This window comes from Aptenodytes patagonicus, chromosome 13, assembly GCF_965638725.1.
Source record: "Aptenodytes patagonicus chromosome 13, bAptPat1.pri.cur, whole genome shotgun sequence".
Taxonomy (NCBI): Eukaryota; Metazoa; Chordata; class Aves; order Sphenisciformes; family Spheniscidae; genus Aptenodytes; species Aptenodytes patagonicus.
In genome coordinates this window covers 14779210-14800994 of record NC_134961.1, presented here as the reverse complement: position 1 = coordinate 14800994, position 21785 = coordinate 14779210, and the positions used below count along the sequence as shown (strand labels likewise).

The window sequence follows — 21785 nt, the reverse complement described above, 5'->3', positions numbered from 1 at the left end:
TGGCTTCCCAGCAGGTACCTGAGCAGGTGTGCTCACCGCTCTGGCATGCGGTAGGCAATGAGGAAATTGCCACAGCGTTGAGCTGGACTCTTATAGGTAATAATTTTTGACACTTTGTGCAGAATTCAAGCTTTCACTTAGAACTTTTTTCGCACACACAAAAAAATCTTGGTAGGTTGCCAGGGACAGACAGCTTTAACCATTTTTAGGAGCCTGTTCCCTTGAAGGCAGTGTATAGTCCTAAGGCTGAGGACAGCAGTTAAATGTCAGTACTGTTCAGAAATCTGCTGTTTGCTTATTGTAACAGAAGTGTCTGACCTCTCTGTACTGTCCTTCTCTGAGTCGCTTTGGGCATCATTAGCTGTGCATAAAGAAATTCCCGAAGTAAGATATATACTGCTTAAAAATATAAAGCAATTACTGGCTAACAAAAAAGAGCAAGCTTCTAGCAAGCCACTGGATTAGGCGTTAGTGTGGTCCCCACCCCCTGATAATCTGCTGGCCAAACAAGCATCAAGAAAAGGGTGGGCCTCCACTGCGACCTCAATTTTATTATCGATGGTAATTTATTATCATTCACTGGGTCTGTTGATGTGGGTGATACTGGCAACCCACTGAAGATAACTGGGATTTACTCACTTTAGGATTCTATAACTCTCCACATTGATATTTTTCCTCTTGATTCCTTGTGCTACTAATAGTCCTGTTCTCAACAACCCTACCTCTATTTGTAATTTTACTTTTCTTCTCTTTCTACAGACACAGCTCTGTCTTGCAATTTAACAGTTTCCTCAGAAGTCTGGGCCAAAGTTGTGCGGCAAATCTGTATCATCCAGGCTGGGCTTGCTCCTTGACATGCAGGTAGCTTAGCCCCTCAAGGAGGGGGGTTAGTGACAGGGCAGGGTGAGGGTCCACTTTTTGGTGGCTCGGTATCTTTTGATCATAAGCAGCATCATGGTATTAGGCTAAGTTGTCATTTTACCTTCACCTTTGCCTTAATGGGTTGTAGCCACCAACAAGATTAAGAGTCGTCTTAGTGACAATGCTCATACCTACGTCTAGTCTTGCCCCTGCCACCATGGTTCACCCAGGGTGTAATGCTGCTGTGTATCAAGGCCTTGAGTGGTGTTATGTTTTGCTTTGCTTAACAAGCCAGTGCTGTTAATGAGCATTTGACAGTTTCATCAACAATTTGTCAGTTCAAGATACCAGAAGGGTTTTAAAGTAGTGAGACTCTGTTTCTTGCTTAAGCGTATGCAAACCCAATTTTACATATGCAGACTGCAGAGAATTATATAACATCTTTAAAGAGACAGAAATAGGTTTCATTGATGTTAAATACTTGCTCTTCAGTGATAGCAATATTTCCATATAATATTCTAATACATATGTTTGTCACATCTTGTTATGGGTATCAGTAATCCATTAAAAAAAAAAAGTTCAGTAGTTTGTAATGACAATTGATGATCAGTTCCTGTTCCATCCATAGAGTGGTTCTGTGGTGAGTTACTTAATTCTTGCAGCAAAGCAAACCTTTTTTTCCCCATAAGAAGCTTATTGCCAAAAGATAAGGTGTTGCAACCTTACCAGAACTTAAAGTGTATACATTTTTGCCCCCTTAGCTTTCATGGAAGAATCAGTCTGGCATTCTCATTAAAATAACCAGCACATGAACCCTAGCACCACAAAAATCTGTCATTTATTAATTATTAATCAGCAAACTAAAAATAAATGCATGAAATCATTTCTTCTCTTCTGCTAATTTTAAAACAGACAAATGTTCTCATTCTTCTTGCAGACAAGGCAGTGATAGTAATTACTGTAACCTTTTTTTTTAATACTTATTGCTTGTGTACAGTAGTTTCTCTGAGCCTCTGGCATTTGTTAGGGTGCTGTTACACTGTTTCGGAATTGAATGAGAGGCTAAACAGCTTCCTCTGAAATCTGAGAATTTTTGCTATGTTTTACAAGTATTTCAAGATGATAACTATAAAAAATGCTCAGATGTACCTTTGATATCATCTGTGTACTCACACTACCCTCAAAGATTTGTTCGAAGAGTTGAAGTAAAATGTCCTTTGTCCCAAACTTGCAAACAATGTATAAATTTTTTAATTACTGGGGACATACTACGATAGTATATGGTTTATTTTCTGTAACTTATCAGATAACAAAAGCATTCTTGAGTAATGACAGAACTGCAAATTGCTATTAACCCAGTTTTTTAAATAGCTAATTTAGTTTTCTATTTATAGTTGTATAATAGTTTGTCTCCATTTACTTCTGCTGAACATCTGACCTCAAAATATAATTATTTTGCTGAACACCTGACCTGAAAGTATAATTGTTTTGCTCATCCTTTTCAGTTAAAGTTATCTTAGCTATGGATAGATTTCTCTTAGTGGAATATTCTTACAGAAAAGCGTCCATCCTCTTTGTTACAGCCCTAGCCTTGTTCTACAAAGTATTTGGGAGAGGCACATTCCCAGTTTAGACTTTTAAGTCTTTTCAGGATCAGACTCCGCTCCAGGCCTGGTATTGCATCACAGAAGTAAATAAAACTGGGATCGGGGCCCCTGCGTGTGGATGCCTATCATCCAGCAGTTTGTAAAACGTGCCGCAGGGGTGTGAAGTGATACTCAGTGACATACGGCCGTACGTATGTGGGCTGGAGTGCATCTACACACATGTGATAATTTGCGGTTTTGTTTTGACTCGGGAAACAAATGCCAGACACGCCTAATGACCAAGTGTTTGTGTACGCTGTTGGGTAGGAACACCCAGGGCACTTGGGAGAGCCTCCGCATACCTCAGTGCCTTCATATTGATCCTGCGTGGTGAGGGCGTGGCAAGTAATTTATTGGCTGCATCGAGCTGCAGCTCGTCCCGTTCTCCGCGGGGAGCTCGTTCCCCTGCGGATGCTTGCGGCTCGGTTTCTGGAATGATGACATCATGCTGAGATGTAGATGAGTGCAAGTGTCTAAAATGTCATAGACTGCTTTGTTCTTGCAGCACGAGCTTCAGTGACACAGAAGCCTGTTCCTCGGTTGTGAGAAGGGGACTGTAGTCTGAAAACGTTGCACTGGCGTTCGATAGTTACAGTCACTGTCTCACTGCTCGCTCTTTCGGAAGAGGCCTTTGGAATAAAAAAAGTAATATCTGATGTAAAGCTTTTCCTCTTTTAGAACATTTCAAGGGAAAACGTGTATTTAGATTGCAGCATGGTGGCAAATGCTGATTTATACCGTTAACGTCTTAGAAGGTGCAGGCCCTTGTGCTCACTGTAGCTCATAAAACACCGATGAAAGGGTTTAGCGTGGTTCACGCGTACCAGGACTGAGCGTGAGCATGCACAGAGCACGCAGCCGAGGACGGGTCGTCGCTCCCCGCTTTGGGGGCCGTGGCGGAGGGCCGGGGCCGGTAGCGGAGGGTCGGGCCGGGCCGGGCCGGGCCGGGCCGGGCCGGGACCGCCGCCGCCCCCGAGCGCCTTTTGAAAGTAACGAAACTTTCCAAACCTTCCAGCAGGCGCGTCCTGGCGGCGCTGATTGGCGGAGCCCCCTGCGGCACGTGACCGGCAGCCAATGGGGCGGCCGTGTCGGGCCGGGCCGGGGAGAGCGGCAGCTGCCGGCGCGGAGCTCCGCGGTCTGTGCGGCGGTGGCGGTGAGAGACCGGGGCTCCCCTGCGCAGCCCGGCAGGCTGGCGGGAGGGTGGGCGGCGCTCCGGGGCTTCCCCCTCTGGCGGAGCGCCCTTGCCGCGTGTAGGGGAGGGAAGGGCGGTTTCGGTGCGGCGCGGTCCCTCCTGGTGTCCCTCGTCCTGCGGTGGTAACTGGGGCAGGGTCGAGGAGGCAAGGGGAGATGGAGCTGGGACCCTGCCCGTGTGCGGGCCCCCGCTCCTTGCCGCATCCTGCCTTGCGAACCTGAATCTCCCTCCGCTTCTGGAGTTGCTCTCGCGGTTGTTGGTGGGGAGGGGAGGGGAGGGGAGCGGAGCGTGGGAACCGTGCCCGCTGGCTTAGCTCTCTCCCGGCGTCGTGCTCCGAATGGGAATGGGCAGCCCGAGAGCGCTGCCTGGCTGACCTCTTGGCTGGCAGCTGGAAGCATCAAGGTCAGGCATTTCAGGAGAGAAAACTTTGCGGAGTTTCCTTGGGAATCACTGGAAACTCGAAAGTATTGGAGCTGGACTGGTATCTGAAAAGTTGAGGGCTTTGCTGAATTAAGCCTTTTGATAGAGAAGACCCTGAGAAGATGATAACTCTTTTCAGTGCTGGCTGTGGGATTCTGTAGTAATCCTGGCACTCCGATGACCTCTTCCTTTTCTTTCTCTCTTGTGGTGATTTTCTTTTGTATCGCTTAAACAAAAGAAAATAGGCCCTCGTGTTACAGGAAGACCCTTGCAAGGGGACTATTTTAAGAAAGTGTAATTTTCATAGGATGGGAAAGCTACTTTTCAGGAGCAAAGAGAGTTTTTGTTTTGGTTTACAGTTAGGAAAAAATGTCTAATAGGAGCTTACATCATCTCTGCCATGGATAATTTGGTAGCATTTATGGTACTGTTTTACTCTGAATTTTTTATTACAATATGAGTTGCTCTGACTCAGACCATCAGGCATTGCTACAAAGATAGGCCAACATTGTTCACCAAGCTAATACGTTCTTTTTTTTTTTTTTTTTAAATAGTATTCAGTATGCAGGGTTGTTTTGAGTCCTTTATTCTAGGACTGAAACAGAATCTAAGTTGAGGTCCTCATGAATTTGATGAACTCAGACTCTGACTCCCAAATTGAAGTTCCTTCAATAATTTTGTGTGTGTGGCTTTTCTTAATGTTTTTTTCCTTAAGAATTTTGCAACTCTGCTCTCACTTGTATGAAATTGTTTCTTGCAACGTTTATGCTGAGGTATTTTTCTCCTTGCAGAAGTCCGTTCCCCACCCATGAACACTTCCACTTCCTGTATGATGTAGAGGTTTTGTAATGTGTGTGACCAGCACTTGTGCTGCTCGCGCACAGGAAGTCTGGCCAGATGTCTCTTCTGGCTTCATGTGTGTGAAAACAAGTAAGGTGCAGCCAGTGTGTACCTGCTATAGACTGTGACTTTCTCTCCTCAATTTTTCCACGTTTGCCAATGTTTAACAAAACATTGCTAAAACCTCCTTCACCCCCCTCGTCCTCCCCCCTTTTGTAGTGAGCCTAGACAATGAGAAGTTCCTAATTGGTTTAATTAATTACTTTCCAGGCATTTTGCATACTGTCTTCAAGCTGTTAAAAATCAAGGGGAGAAGGCAGTAGGGGGGAAAACAAAAAGTCAAAGCCCTACCCTTTCTACAGTTTAGAAAGATTTATGTGAGTGTTTTTTGTGTAAAAAAAAAAATTCAGAAAATAAAGAAAAGCTTTAATACTTTGTCTAAAACTTGGAATTTTTCTTTTGAGTTTAAGTTTGTGTCTTGCATCTTTGGTTAGTTTGAAAACCCCTGCGAGTTAAGATGTAGTGCAGGTATACTGGGTACCTAATAGGTCGTCTTTGTGTGTTGCGGACAAAAAGCATGTGCCTGTGGCATGGGACAGTAGTGAAACAATCTCTGCCATGTTGTCATCTCTGTGGAATAAGTATAAGTCCACAGTCCTTCCATGTATTTGCATTTTAACAATTAATTTTGAATTATGAGTACTCTTTAGTAATGGTAACCATGAAACAGAGCGTACTTTTAATGGATAACATCCTTAGTGGGTCCATAATCTCATGTTTACAAAGACATACTTAAAATCCAAAGAGGACAGCATCTTTATGCTTCTGTGAAAGTTATCAAGGTTCTGTGCAACTCTCATAAATCTTATGGCTCGGTTAGGGAAAGTTCATTTGTATGTGACCATACAATCTTAAAAAATGCAAATTAGTACGTTCTTTTAGTCCTTCCAAAATGCAGTGTAAAAACACAAGTGAGAGCTAGATATGAGCATATTCAAGCTTTTGAGGCTGATGGGAGCTGTGTCTTTTGGTTCTAAAGGGTTGTTTGAAAGCTTTTGGGAGCAAGATGTCTTGCACTCCATCTTTTGTCTTGTCTGACTTTTTTGTTGACTGTCTGAACACAGATATGGGATTTATTATAATGCTTATGTCACAATAATTCCTGTTTGGAGACTTATGAAGTATATTTTAATTTGTGTAGCAAAACCAGGCATACCCTGGGTGGAATCTCAGTTCTTGAAGAAATACAGAAACTTCCTGTTGTCTGAGTGGTGAGAAATAACCAGCTAAAGGAAACTCTGGCTTGCTGTTCTCTGGAGTGGTTTGGCCACAGTAATGGATGCTGGTCCTTCTTCGTTTCTCATTGCACCTGCATCACTTCTTTGTGTCTGACCCTCCCTCCCTGTCCCTCATTTGTAAAAGAGAAAATTTTTTTTTTTTCTTTACAAATGTGCTGCAAGGATTGGTGCGTGTGTACACAGTGCCTTGAGCGTAAGGACATACTCATTAACATCAAAGGCACTTTCAGTTCACTTAAAAAATAATAGAGTAGATGTGTTGTAAACTGTCCTAGGTCAAGAATGTTAATTATGCTTGGTTGTGATTTTCTTTTTAATGGGCAAGGGTACTATTTGGAAAATCACTCCTCCTTACTCACACTCCTTTTCCTCTCTTTTTTTCCCCAGTGCCTACTTCTGTAAATACATACAAAGAGCAGCAGCCTTGAGACTTCTTGCTGGAAGTGTGTCAATACATCACACAGTGGTTTTTGTTTGTTAGAAGGAAGACATGTAGCTTTATCTAATTAACATTTTGTGTCAAGAAACTGAATTATAAAAACTAAAGCTTAGTAACTTTTCCCCTCACCTGCCATCTCCCCTTCTAAATAATAGGGTAATTTCCATGAGTGTGTAGCTGATACTGTGCATTGAGGTGTGTGGGCACAGCCCACTTAGCTGTGACAGCTGCTTACTCTTTGCTCAATAGTCTCCTGAAAGTAGCCTAGGCTGTGAAAAGGACTTGTGCTTTGTAGCACTGCTTGGGTATGTAAGAATTGGGCTTTAGATCCCCAGACTACTCTGAGTACTTGAAACTGTTGTCTGTAGTAGAGGTAAGAACTACTTATGTTTGTTTCAGTAGAGTTACCGGATAGATACCAGGCTGTTAATCCTGTTTAAACCAGGTGATTTTCTGAAGAGGGCAGTCTGAACACAGGTTATGAATAATTTTTCCATTGAGTTCAATAGATGTGCAGTGGATGCACATTTTCTTTAGCTATGACATGCTGCTCAGAAGGTCTACTTCAGCATTTCCTGAGTATCATAAATAAGAAGAGTAGAAGGCAGGACTGATGTCTAAATGATCTTTGAAGGCTTTGGCTATTTTTTCCTCTTTATTCTATCAGGATTACCTCTAGGAAATGTTTTGCTCAGTAGATCTGGAGCTGAAACTTGGTAGAACAACTGTGTTTCCTCAGTCATTAGATTTCAGTGATACAGTTCTCTGACAAATGCCGTTGTCGTGAATTGTTCAACTCCACCTTTATTTACTGTCCTTGATCTATTTGGGTTTCTACTAAATTGATAATGTCTATGTGGAATCTTTGCCTCACCCACGGTTGCACATGGGCAGGTTATCCAGAGCATTAGGTCTGATGTTTCTCCGTTGTCAAGACTAACTCATATAAAATGATATTTGCTAGTGACCTGTTTATTAGAGTGCATCATGCACATCAGAGGGCATTTATTTAATTGTGGTGTCTAGATACTTAAGTCTTTAAGCGGGAGTGACTAGCTTAAGGTTCTTGATTCCCCTGTGGCTCTTCTCATGTGTTGTTCCTGTTTGGGACTATGTCCTGTGACTGGGTTTATGCTGGCACAGGGACAGCTGGATGGTCTGGATTGCTCACTGGGTTGCTGCAATCTATCTGTGTACCTAGTCCAGCCAGGTGGTATCCCACTAAAACCTCTGTGAAGCTTTTATCCTCACTTCCCTGGGAATTTCTGGAGTTCCCTTCTCCCATGGCTCTCTGAGGCATTTAGGTATATTGTGGCTCTCAGCCATACATGGGTTATGATATTTCAGGTTTAAAGTTGGGTAGTTTTGTCTATCTTGACCTAAGGAGAAATTTTTCACGTGTCCAGCAGTTATGTCTGTAAAAAGCTTAGGTGTTCCTGGAAATGTTAACACAGGAAATTAGTATCTTGAGTACCTTCTCTGTGTCTCTCTGAAGTTTCTCTTCAATTTCAGGGTAAGCATCTTTAGGGTTGTTGAAATCGGCCTTAATTGCACTGTCTTTGGAGCTGAAGTTGTGCCTTAGATGTCTTCTCTTTCACTTGTGTTCTGTGTGCGTTGGGACAGCTGCGGCTAAAGTTTGAGGTTTGGTGCTCTGTGCTGTGTAGTCAGAGGGTGGGGAAGGTGCTCACTGCTGGGGATGTGGCGTAAGCATCCTCATTGGACATGAGGAAAAACTTCTTTACTGAAAGAGTGGTTAAACATTGGAAGAGGCTGCCCAGGGAAGTGGTTGAGTCACCATCCCTGGAGGTATTTAAAAGACGTGTAGATGAGGCGCTTAGGGACATGGTTTAGTGGGCATGGTGGTGTTGGGTTGACGGTTGGACTCGATCTTAGAGGTCTTTTCCAACCTTAATGATTCTATGATTCTAAGCATGCAGCAGCCTTGGGAGAACTGGGGAAAGAGACTTGATTACTCAGTAGTGATTCTTTGCATTTATGGTATATCTGGAAGAGCCCTGTCAAGGCTGGTCTTTAGTTTGGTCTCCAGGCGTGCAGTGACTTCCTGGGAGGAGGGATGCACTGCTCTGCAGCAAAAAGTACTGAGGTAGCTCACTGCATTAGCTCTTATGCTTGATCCTTTAATTTTCCAGGGGGCAAAAAATGAAACAGGAGTTTTAAACTTTGAGGACTCATCATGGAAGACTCAGAAGGACATCACTTCAGCTCAGTGGAAGAGGAAACCAGATACTGGAAAGAGCTGGCTATGAAATACAAGCAGTGGTAAGGCAGTGGCTTCATTCCTCTAAGTTGTTCGATAGGGTGCATAAACACTGTATGCAAAGACATAGATAGCTGAACCACCTTGAATTTACTCTCCTATGTGGTGCTATCTTGAGTGGTGGCAGTAGCAATGCTTCTGCATAAACTACAGCAGCCCAGAGTCCTGTATGCTTATTTGAGCAATGAATCTGTGCTGCTGTGGCACTGCTGGTTTTGGTCCCTGCTCTGGTTTGAGTAGGACTGTGTGTGCTGAAATTGTGCCTCTGACTGCAGTCTGTGGGCAGCCCAGGTAAACATAACTCACTGCAGAACCTTGTTGGGGGTGGATGAGCCAGGCCATTGCAGACAGAGATGCTGCTGTTCACTCTTTATATCTCTGCGTGGATCAAGGGTGGTTTGACAGCACGTAGATGGAGGAGGATCCCTGGCTGAGAATGGACATACTTTGCTCTTCCCTTTAGCTCAGTATGTTGCACTAAATGCAGTAAAGGGTGAAAAAAACCCAAACTTTTTAGATGCTGATATTGGTGGGTCCTTTCTTAGACCAGGTGTTCAGACCTTTCAGTGCTGCTTGTTTAGCTTGCTGGAGGATTATTTCAATAGAATTGTTTAAGAATATAAGAACATCTTTCCTTCCATCTTTTTCTCACTTTTTATTGCTAAACGAAAATGGCTTTGTTCATATTTCCAAATAAATAATTGAATTGAATAACAGATTAGATATGCAGATGGCAGTGGACAATGTACAAGCTAAAGAGACTCCACATGTCCTCAACACCTATAGTGTGAAGACAGACTTTGGGATTTTTCTATTTATTTGGGCTTTTTTTATTTGTGTACCAGTTTGCTATGGGGTGGCTTTCCATACTTGAGGGGGAAACATTTGCATATGGTCCTCTCTTCCTGTTGAATATATATGTTGGAGAAGGGCATAGAGCCTTCTGTGTTAAAGGGCAGTATTTTTTTTTTTACCTTGAGTGTACAAGAGATATTTTTTTCTTTGTTCATTATGATGAGTTCCGTTGCTGGAATTGCTCTCTAGTGCTGAGAACACACAGGAGGAATTGCGTGAATTCCAAGAAGGGAGTCGAGAGTATGAAGCTGAACTGGAGACTCAGCTGCAGCAAACAGAGTCCAGAAACAGAGACCTTCTGTCAGAAAACAATCGTCTACGAATGGAACTGGAGTCAGTTAAGGTAACAGTGGATGATGCATATAGTATCTGTACATCCCAAGTGTAAAGGTGAATGAGACAGGCATGTGCAGATTCAGCTTGCCTTGTGGACAGGGACCTTCAGCATTACAAAGAAATTGAACAGAAAACTGAAAAAAAGAAAGTCTTGAAAAATTAAGAAATACCAATCTGTTGTCTGCTTTGAGGGTGTTGGGTACCTTGGTAATGTTCCTGAACCCCTGTTTGCAGGTTGTGGCTATGTGTCAGGATAGATTTGGGATGGGAGAAAACTGTTTGCAGTAGAGTGGAGAGTAAACATGAACATAACAGAGCTGCTGTTCTATTCCTTCTTCCATCTACTTAGTGCTTTTGTTGGCAGCTTTCCTGCTGTCTGTGTTGTGCAGACACAGATAATATTGCAGAACAATCAAAATACAAACATTCCAGCTGTGTTCTTGCATTACCTAAGAAAATTCAGTAGTTTTAAACCCTTGTGTATTTGTTACCTGGCATTCCAGATAAGCTGGGAAGCAGCAGCCGGTGGGTAGCACATAGAACTGAGAGGCATAAAACAGTTTCAGTCCTGGTTTCGTTACTGAATCTGTCTGTACTTGGGGAAAAATAATTTATCCTCTTTATGCTTGGTTAGCCTTCTGTGAAACTAAGAACCAGCTGAGAAGCATTAACTTCCATAATTATAAAACATAAGGGATATGAACTTACTGAGATGGAACTTCTTACCAGAGTGACTTAAGAAATAATGAAGCTATCTAGAGTATGAAGAGTGAGTCTGCCTCATTTCAGTCTCATTAAAGATGCTGCTAGACCCCTGTGCTGGTTGACAGGTTTAGGAAATACTGGTAAGTTTTCTTAAACTTGAAAAAAAATTGTTTTTGAAATTGGTGTGCCTTTTTAAAGTTTGATCTTGTTGGCCTTTTACTTAAAGGTGAGGTATAGTTGCCCAAGAAACACTACACTGTATTTTGGCTAGGTCAATATCTGTGGAAGCAGAGATTTATTTAATTACACTTCTTCTACTCAATTGGATGCAATAATGAGCTAATGGGAGTGAAGGTATTTGTAAACACTTATAAGTGATTAATCACTGGATTAATCTGGGTTTGCGATGCCTTTTGTCTAAACTGTTGTCCAAATTACTGTCTTAAGGGAACTTCCTTCCGTTCCAGACAGATGTCCTGTCCCTCTAGCGCTCACTTAGTGATGTTTTTTCCCTCCCTCCCCTGCTTTTTGATAGCAAAACCTCCAAGGCTTGTTTCATTGTATTTGTTATGTTGCACTGATCTTTGTTCTTTGATTGGTGCCTTAGCAGTGTTAAATGCTCTGCATGTTGTATGGAGTGTTGGTCTACTGTTCCATGTAGCCACATAAACGCATGGAAGCTGATGGGTTTGGGGAGAAGGCATAAGTTTGACAAAAATAAAACCTGCAGTTAATTTAATTGAGGAGAATATGGACTATTTTCTTTCTCTAGAGGAGCTAGGATGAGAGGAAGGGACAATGAACCAGCCGAAGCAGTCAGGAATGAAAATAGTACGAAAAAACATAGAACCTCGAACAGTGGAGGGTAAACATATTTTAGAAAGCCTTAAATTATTCTTCACGGTAGATAACTTTATTAAAACATATTCTGCTTGAAACAAACCGTTTAACAATTGGCTATTCATGGAGCCTGAAAACTGCAGTAACAGCCTGCAGTGAAGGAACAGAGACTCCATTGATGGCCACATCAGCTGATAGTTTATTACAATTGGCTAAAAACAAAGACTCAAACCTTGCAATTCTGGTCTTTTATCTGAATCAATTCAAGAGCAAAGCACTAAACTCGTGAAGCTATTGAGCAGCAGTGTTAACTGAGCCCATCAAGGGTTGGTGTCTGCATCTAGGTCAACACTAGTGAACTTTGTCAGGCCCACACAGCCTGTGGGCTCAAAACCACAGTTTTGAGCTTACCAGCCTAGTGTGAGTGCTTGCTCCCCCCTCAGAAACCAGAGTTTACACTACCTAAAAATAAATGGAAATAATGCTTTGGAGGGTTTGATTAGAGAGTCCTGAAAAGCTAGTTGAAAGTAATCTGCCTCTTAAGAGCTTGGGGGCTCTTAAATTCAGCATGTAACTATGCTTCAGAGATCCAGAATTATGGCAGTGTCACCACACTGTAATCAAATAAGAATTTCTTAGTTCAGAATGGGTATCTCTTTCCCTCCTCCTTGTCTGTGCATTTCATGTGCTAAAATAACTGTCTTCATATTATCAGTCATGCTAGACTACATGCCATGGTTTTCGAATTCCAGTGCATGGATTTGTTTTCAGTGACTTCAAGTGTGTTGTACTTAAATTCTGGATGGAGAAAGCACTTCAGGTATGCTACTTATAGAGCAATTTTGGAGTTTCAAAAAAATCTCTGGCGTGTTGAAGTGATCTGATAGCGAGGTTGTGGAGTGTAAAGTATTGCAGTAGATGGTGTGTTGTGAAGCTTTCCCTGTCACAGGATGTGGAGCTAACTCTGCAGATAGCGGCAATAGCAGGAGAGAGATATTTGATGGAGAAGCTAAGCCTTCCTCCCCACCTGTGCCTCTCTTAAATGTACCCTTGTGTACGTGCTGTAAAGGGAGACAGGGTTTGTTTTAGGTTCACATCCAAAGCATGTTGCATAACTGCACCTGAAATGTTTTGTGATCTAGAACTCTGAACCTGCTTTGGACTAATAAAACCACAGGGGCAGTGGAGAATCCTGCTGGTTCCACAGCAGTATGTAATAGTGTCACACTTGGATGTATTTTTTTTCTTGTTATTTAGGCTCCTAAGTACTGCTTGACTTGTTATTAGAGCTGAAAGTAGGTGGCTTCTCTTGCATCCTGCTTCGTGTGTTGCTAAAGCTCTTGGGGCTCAGAAATTATGCTGAGTCTCACTGTCTGGGAGAGCAAGGAACGGCCCTGTGCTGTGGAGGTCGGGAACTGCTCCCCAGCACCATTGTTTGATAAGGAGTGACAGGAAGAGCTCTTGTCTTCTGGCAGCCCAGAAGTATGTGAGCAATTGGCTTTGTTGGCATTTTACCATTTGTAAGGTGATGTTTCTCAAAAAAACTTCACAGCATCTGCCTCTGCCTTTAAAGGGGCTCAGACAATGCCACAGAAAGAGAACATGCATTGCTAAGTCCCTGATACACTGTTTGATTTGCCTTTGATTAGGAGAAGATTGAAATGCAGCATTCGGAAGGATACAGGCAAATCTCTGCGCTGGAAGATGACTTGGCACAGACAAAAGCTATTAAAGATCAACTTCAGAAATACATTCGAGAACTCGAGCAAGCAAATGATGACTTGGAAAGAGCAAAAAGGTGACCCACCTTCTGTGTTTTCTTTTTCCACCTTTGTTCTGTCCTGTGAGCATGGTGTCACTAAGCTGCCATTCAGAACTAATTGCTTAGGTGATGACTGTGGTGAAAAGGTTTGTGGCAGATGGGAGGTGCGATAATTTTTTCCCCCTTTCACTCCCCCCACTGCACTCTTTCATATCTTACAAGCTAAAATAAAAAAAAATAATAAACCAAAGCAAACCAAACAAAAATGCAACATTATCCCTTTTCTTGTGAGAGCGGGCGTTCCTCTATGTGCTTGAAGGAGCTGGTAGTGACATCTTGTGCACTCTTTTTCAGAGCCACTATAATGTCTCTGGAGGACTTTGAACAGCGTTTAAACCAGGCTATTGAAAGAAATGCCTTTCTGGAGAGTGAGCTGGATGAGAAAGAAAACCTTCTGGAGTCCGTGCAGCGCCTGAAAGATGAAGCTAGAGGTTAGACAGAAATTATTTGTATCTTTCCCTTTCTCCCCTCCTGGCTTGTAGCTGTTCAGTCCTCTCCATATATCTTAGAGCTTGGCTTTTAAGTTTGCATCTTTTAAATCTGCTGTCTGAAATGTAGAAGCAAATGAGGAAGCTTCAAGACTGTTCCCCCCCCACTCCTTGAACTCCTGACCTTGTTCCAGAGCAGCTCACAGAAGCAAAAGTCTGTTCCAGCCTTCTCCTAATCTGTGGTGATGCTTCAGGGCCTTAAGGGATTAAGAACAGCCAGTCCAGCTGGGGCATGTGCTGGTCTTGCTTCCTGTAACCCATGAAGGTCAGCTTTAATAAATATTAACCTCATTGTTTCCTGGCCTGTGAAAAGTGGAGTCAATGAAACACTAATGGGGCAGTAAAACAGGAGGGCTGTGACTAACTTCTAGTTACCTTTGAATAGCCTCATGTGCTAGCTTCTTGATATCTGTCAAGAAGGCTGGGTGAGAAGAGAGAGACCATGGAGCTGGAAAAACACCTTCTATTTTCAGCTCTGCTCAGATTCTGTGCCCTTAAGTGGTTTCCATAAGCTACAGCCAGGCTGTGGGACAGAAGTGCTCTATCCCTTGGCTAGATAATGGTGTGGCTTCCACCTGGCCTCAGCTCAGGTTTCTTTCATGTGGAAACCAGGGTAGAAGAGAAAAGGGTGCAATAGGTAGGATCTCAACCTGGCAGGGACCTGGAATGTAGCCAAAGTGTGCCAAGTTGCCTAGCCTCAGTCTTGATGTGCCTCTGCTTACCAGCCCATAACATTTGGAAAGGAGTTAATTCCCTGCCTCGAAGGGAGCCTTGTGAAAGGCTATGAAAATTAAAGCCAGATAACAGCAACTGAACTAATACTACAAAAACATCTTGAGCCACAATCCTAGAAAAGCCTTTAGTGATCGTCCAGATTTTGAACATGTCTGGAGTAATCTTTACAAGGATAAGTGACTTTGTTTCCCTTGTGGAGGTAAAGTAATCTTTTGAGCAAACCAAACTTTCTCACCTGTTTTTTATCTTGCTGGATACATACTCCAAAGGCTTGCTTTGTGTTGCTTCCTTCATAGATCTACGACAAGAGCTTGCAGTGCAGCAGAAACAGGAGAAACCCAAAACACCGATGCGAACTACCCTGGAAACAGAAAGAACAGACACTGCAGTTCAAGCGTCCTTATCTGTGCCTTCAACTCCCTCGGTGCACCGGGCACCCAACATCAACATACCCACCCCTGCGACATTTAGGAGAGGTGACTGACAGGGAACCAGCACAGAAATACTATTTGATGCTCTTGTTTTTACTATAGTTTCTGGCTAAAGGAGGAATGAGAAGAAGGGAGCAGAGTTGAGTGTTTCAGTTAAATACACCTAAATCCAGTATTCATAGACAGTGATTTTGGGGTTTATTCATAGGCTGTTCATTTCCATTTGACTTGAACTGTCCAGTAATAATAATTGTGAGGGACAAGATGGGCTGCTGGGACTTTACTATTAGTTCACAACTGTCTCAGAGACGTTGGGCTAACTTAGGGGAAGGATTTTAAAAACTTCAGTGTGATCTTTAATGTCACACTCGTGTAACTTGAATTGGCTTCTCTGTGAGAGTAGGTATTCTTTGAGAGAAGCTTTCTTTTTACTCTGGAACAACAGAACACTGACGAGTCATCCTAGCTGTCTGTACTAAATGACTACATCTCTGCTTTCATGTCAATAATAGCAGTTACTTATTTTTTGTGGGCACTGATAAATTCAATATTTCAAGCCTCTAACACTAACTCTCCCACCTTCTTACATAAATTTCTGGTTTTTTTAAGTAACTGTGTTCATGTGTAAATGCAGGGAGTTTTACTGTCACATTCTGATAATTTGATATTATAGCTCTGAGCACTAACAAAGTTTGATTGTGGGCTTCAGTATACTTAACCTAAAATTATGTGTTTTGTGTGGAGGAATTAATGCTTCTGTAAAAGTGAGAGGATTTGGAGATTTGTAGTAAAATGCGAGATGATGGTCCTCTCTGAGGCCACATCCCTCTGGTCCCACTGCAGCAACAGAGATGCAGAGTAGGCTGGTAGAACAGATCTCTAGAAACCCAAGCCACAGCATGTCTAGAGACTTTAGCTTAGGACAGTGTAATTTGAGCCGTCTCAGGGAGACAGTACTTCATATTCCTAATGGATATGAAAGATCTGGAGGTGAGATACAAAAAGGTGAAGATATCAGTGTTTCCTCTGCTCTGTATGTCAGGCTGTCTTCTGACTTCCAGTGTCAAAGCTTTTTTTTTTTTTTTTTAAAATGAGTAATATAGCCTTCTTTAACCTGCCCTGCAGGTCTTGAGGACAGTTATGGTGCAACCCCTCTCACACCCGCTGCAAGAATATCTGCACTTAACATCGTGGGAGACTTGCTGCGAAAAGTGGGGGTGAGTGATTACCTGCTAACCAATGCTTTTGGAAAGGTAGAGCTGTCTGAAACTGCAGCCAGCACTATTTGCACTGCTGCTCAGGGGAGACTGGAAAGAGTATCTTGTCCCCAGGTTAGCTAAGTGTGGCCTTGAAATTTGGTCTGGACTTTGTACGTTTCTGACCAACCCCCAAATAAAGATAGACCCTGCTCTGCTTTTCTAAGATCTTATTTGCATGGGGATAAGACGTTCCTCTACAAATTCCTGAAAGTGCATGTGCAGAAAGAATAAATTGGCATGAGTTAATTAAGAAGGGATCTGCTCCCATGAAAGGCAGAGAAGGAAGCAGGCTGGTGCCTGCTGTCCAGAGGGCTTCTGGTGAAGTTTGCCTTAAGAGTCCAGTAGCCTTTTGAGCAAGGCCTAATGTCATGTTAAGCTGTAGTTTGACATTTAAGGTGGTGCTGATGCTGGAAAAGTTATCCCCTGACCTCCTTCTGTTTTTTCCCTTATGCCCCAGTGCTGTGTGGGCACAAGCATTTGTATGACTTTTTGATGGGCTGAGCTGCAGAACTGATACAGCTGAAGAGTAACCCAGCAGCAAAGGTGGGGTGATCTAGGATGGGAGCACGTGGTGGAGAATAGGGTATCTGTGGCTTAGTTCTCTCAGGTGTACCACCTAGTACATACAACCTAATATGTGTCTAGGGAAGCAGATAGCTCAAATGAACATTTAGTAATCTAAAAAGTGACGCCTGTAAGAAAGATGTCAAAATCTCCCTGAGGAAGCTGAAGATTTTGTGTTCCTGCTGGTGAACAGCATCAACTCCTTAACCTCCCCTACAGAAACAGAGATTCAGCTTTAGAAGGATGATTGGCTTCATCTCTTCAAAAAATCAGAACTCATGTGGCACTGGGGTCTAGCAGGTTCTTCTACTAGACAACTCATTCTAAAAGAAACAAACAAAAAACCACACACCCCCAAACACTCTTAATGCCATTTCGGTGTGCCATCTTGTGAAAGAGAAGGGTGATATCTGACACTTGTCTCATCTGTGTTTCCATTAGGCTTTGGAGTCCAAACTTGCATCTTGCCGAAACTTTGTCTATGACCAGTCTCCAAACAGAACCACAGTGTCCATGTACATGAACAGAGATGTTCTTGAAACACGCCTGAGTCCTCATCAGCCGCTGTGTGATACAGGGTGAGTGCTGTTCTCTGCTGTTGTGTCTTAGTGAGAACTGTTGGTGTTAGAACTTAGTGACTGGTACTGTTCTATTTAGTATTAAATCTTTGTTTTGGTAGAGACAGATTTGTTTTCAAAAGATATGAAATTTAGTTATTCAGGATTATGATTTGAATGTTTCAGATCAGTTTAAAATTTGGAATCACTAGCTGCTGAAATTTGAAGACTAGCTGGAATCAAGTTTTGAAAACCACAAATGCAAAGCAAATGTAATACGTGTATTTTATTATAAATGCAGTGTTTAAATGGGACGAAGTACAACAGAGGAGCTCTTGCTTATTGGCTCAATTTTGTTTTATGCTTTATGTTCTTGTACAAGTGATGTCTCAGGAACATTATGGCATGTAGGGACTTCCCTTATCACAGTTAAGATTCTCATTTATGGGAGAACTGGAAAAAAGGGAAGTAATGGGTTCACTCAATCAGAATGCTTTACGGTTGCTAAGATATGTTTCCAAGGAGCAGCTGACAGGAGGTTACCTGACTTAAATTATGAATTTGTCTGAACACTTGAACTGGTTGTCTTTTTTTAAACAAAAGAAGAAAAATCAGCAAGGTTATGGCATATTGCAGTTCAGTGTCTGCTTAAACCCTGCCAATCCTGTACTGCACACTATTTAGATTCTCTGTAAATTAAGCGCTTAGAGTACAGTTTGTTCCAGTCTTAATTATTCAGCTAGACCCTTGCACTGGGAGTACTGGTTTGTCCTGTTACTCAGTGCCCAAAGTTGTTGTGTGGAAGGAGTCCTCCACATTGTACTTGCTATCCCAGCCTGGGGAGAAACCTCATGAAAGCTCCTACAAGAAAGCCTCGAGGGCCATACATTTACATATTTGTGCAGCTGATTATACATCTACTGCTGTCATGCTAGAACTGAAATTCCGACACCTGTAAAAGATAGGTTCTCACTACTCAGAGGGAAATGGAGCCCTTTGTTACAGTGGAAACTCAGCCCAGTTAAGTAACAGGCTCACTTAGTGCTCAGTGATATTCTTTTATCCGTTGATTTCTCAAGCTGAGTAGTGTACTCTGGAAGTGACCAGTTACTCTGAAGACGGTAAAACTGAGCAAGAAATGCACTAACGTCTATTTTGTATTTGCAGGTTAGTGAAACGCCTGGAGTTTGGAACACGGCCTTCAAATATTCCGGGACCAATGAGCCATCCCTCGCAAAGTGTTGTCAAGATGCTGCTATGAAAAGCCTGGCTGGCTTTGGAAAAGGAAAAGAAAAAAAAAAATATTTTAAACTTTAGTTTTAAAGAGAATATCAATGAGCAATCAGGCAGCAGTCTCGGGGTAGGTGAGAACTGAACAAGAAGCTGCAATTGGCAATGGCCTCCTGTGGCCTTGCCCAGTCTGGCCTCTTGGCTGAGTTCTGTGGGTAGTGTGATAAAGCAATGCTGCCTAGCAGTGCAGGACTTCGAATTGCTTCCTACATCAGTTGCTGTAAAAAGCTCCTTGAAAGGTTGCGTCTTTTGACACTGCCAGTCAAAACCATTGTCCTTCTACCTACAACAGAGACAGTATTCCCTACACAGCTCCTCAGGCTTTGGCTTTTGGTGTTAAGCCAGCACCATGGTGTTCTGGCTTAAATTCTGGTTGTGCTGGCTTTCTGTCATGGGTGTTGTGTGCTGCAGTTACCCGAATTAGAGGAGTGGTTTTATGTGGAGAAAGGTGTATTTCTGCAGGGAAGCTGCTCAGCTTTTTGTGGGATGTTTGCTGGTCAGAATCTTGCTACACAAAAACTTGCCTCTATAGTGGCAAGATGGTTTTGTAAGCAATGATTTGCCATTAAGAACAGGTCATGGTTAAAGGTGAGGAATGCCTAGTGCTTAGGGTACTCAGGAGATCCTAGAGCTGACCGCAAGGTAGGAGTCTTTGGACTGGCTTAGCATATAGACATCTTTTTTTGCCATGTTGTGGCCCATAAAGCCTGGCTGTTGTAGGAAGCAAGAGACCTGATTAAGTTCCTAGTTCTAACATCTTAATAGGTGGGTTTTACTGCTTTCCAAACCTCCCTTATTAATGTGCCTTAGGTATTAGTGTGTTTTTCTTGTTTTATTTTTTCTATGAGAATATATGCTTTCAGCTGTTACTAATTTAGAAATGGTTTTTTAACCTGAAAAGTCCTTTATGCTAGACAAGTGTATATGAGTAGACAATTATTTTTAAATCGGGTTTTTTTTTTTCCCCTATAGAATATTACTGTATTTTGGTTTGTTTTTTAAATGGAGTAGGCTCACTCAGTATTAATGTACCTTATGGAAGCCTGTACTTGCAAAAATAATCATGACTAAACAATTTTTATGTTTTTTGCTGGGGGGGTAGGTTGAGTGGGGGTGGGGAGAGCTTACTTCACAAAAGAATGTGTAAAAGGGTTTTGGGTTTTTTTTAATTTTTTTTATTTTTAAGAAAATGCTGTGAAAACAGCCACTGATGCATCTATTTCTCTGGAACAGGAAATAACCACAGGTCATTCCCATTATTGAGGCCATCTGCAAAGTTGGCTTAACTGGGGAGCAAAATAAAGCTTATTTTGAATTCTAGTTGTTGATTCATTTTGAGTTTTTTTTGTAAGTTGTCACTGTGGTTTATGCACAGATGTTTACTACCAGTTTCTCATCTGTTTCTGATCAATGAAGCTGAAAGACACATTGTTTGTTTTGCTGAATCACATGGAAAGATTTTCCTACACTTTCTTCTAGTTGTTTCCTACCCTAAGGAATGTAAATATTGCCATAGCCAAACATGCCTCTGGGATTTACAGTGCTTAGTATTGGCATTGCTCTCTCTTAAAGTCTTGAACTCTGGCTGTTTTAATGTGATTTTTGTCCTCTCCTCTCACACAGGGAGCTGACACTCTTTTCTTACCCATGAGGAGGAGCAGAAGCACTTGGGCTGCTTTGTTAGTTGTGCTGACACATGGACTATGGTTCAGTAGACTGTGTAGCCTAGAGGGATCAGTCAAGACAAGTTGCATTTTCCTTATCTTGCCAGAATTTGCCTGCTTGGTGAGCAAGTTGGCTTGCCATCAGATTGAGACATGGCATTGAGACAAGGTAGAAAGTTGGAAAATCGTGGCTGTGCTAGTATTATGTATTTTACAGATATATTATTAATGTGACTACGGATATAATCAGATAGTCTATGGCTGGATATGCTACTAAGAATTGACAAAATAATTTAGTCCAGAACAGTCACCTCTAATGGTACAGAGAGGAACTTTTTTGGGAGAGGAACCAGTTCAGCCACTGTTGCAGAAGGATGCTTTCTGTGGTGTTACTAAAGAAACTCTGACTCCCTATTTTGTCACAAGCTTTGCAGAACAGGGACTGGAACCTGAGTTTCTCAAGTGTGATAGGGCAGTGCTCTAACCATCGGACCAACCTGTACCATTATGCATGTGAATTTTCTAGATTAATTCCTTTTAGAAGGGCTCCATGTTCAGTTTGCTGGTTCTGCTCTAAGCATTGGTGCTTAAGACCATTCTATATGAAATCTGACTTCCTTGGTCTCCTCGTTCCCACACATGCAGGCTCACAAGCTGTGTGCTTAACAGCCAGCTCCTGAGTATGTTTACAGAGCTGGGCTGCATGGCTGATAGAGCAATGAAAAGGTCGTATCCGATAGCTCCTAACCCCCCTCCTCTGCAGCTTAGCACCTTAATCGCTCTAAAAGGATTCTTACTTAAATTCTTCCTTTACTCTTTCATGAGCAGAGAGAATTCTTTGGGCTCTGATTCTGCTGACTAAATGGTGCCTAGTCTGAATCCCCAGTTTATGATTTCTGTGCCTTCTGGAACAATGCTTAGATTTAGAAGATGATTGCATTAACTGTCAAGGTGGATGTTTTTGCATGACTTGCTCTCCCTGCAGTCACACTGCTTAAGATTTACTTGCTGTACAACCTAAGACATCGAGTAAACTCGCTGTACTCGAGTCAGAGTAATTCTACGTGTGGCTTTGCTGTGCGTGGCGCTCTACTGCCCCAGTGTGACCACAAAACTAGCTGCTATCTGGAAGTACTAGAGCTGCATGGATTTGTGGTAGGTCCTGGTAGTTCCCAGGGGTGGGCTGCGGTCCTGTTGGAGTGCTCCAAAAATAAGAAGTAACTGTGTGCTGATCCCTTAATGCAGAATAGCTTGGCTTGGATCAC

At 42.5% G+C, this 21785-nt stretch overlaps 1 protein-coding gene across 3 annotated transcripts; it reads left to right on the top strand.

The window, feature by feature from the left end:
• The first annotated feature begins 2 nt into the window (after positions 1–2).
• On the top strand, positions 3–20176 carry NDE1 (nudE neurodevelopment protein 1). Of its 3 annotated transcripts, XM_076351447.1 has the most exons (10): positions 3–96; positions 760–861; positions 8847–8976; positions 10019–10172; positions 13360–13508; positions 13827–13963; positions 15052–15231; positions 16312–16403; positions 17451–17587; positions 18734–20176. In XM_076351447.1, the coding sequence occupies exons 3-10, from the start codon at positions 8891–8893 to the stop codon at positions 18825–18827; spliced, it is 1029 nt and encodes a 342-aa protein (XP_076207562.1). In that variant the 5' UTR covers positions 3–96; positions 760–861; positions 8847–8890; the 3' UTR covers positions 18828–20176. The 3 variants fall into 3 exon arrangements, with proteins under 3 accessions (XP_076207562.1, XP_076207564.1, XP_076207563.1); XM_076351449.1 differs by lacking the exon at positions 760–861; XM_076351448.1 differs by lacking the exons at positions 3–96; positions 760–861 and adding an exon at positions 3603–3660.
• Positions 20177–21785: the final 1609 nt, after the last annotated feature.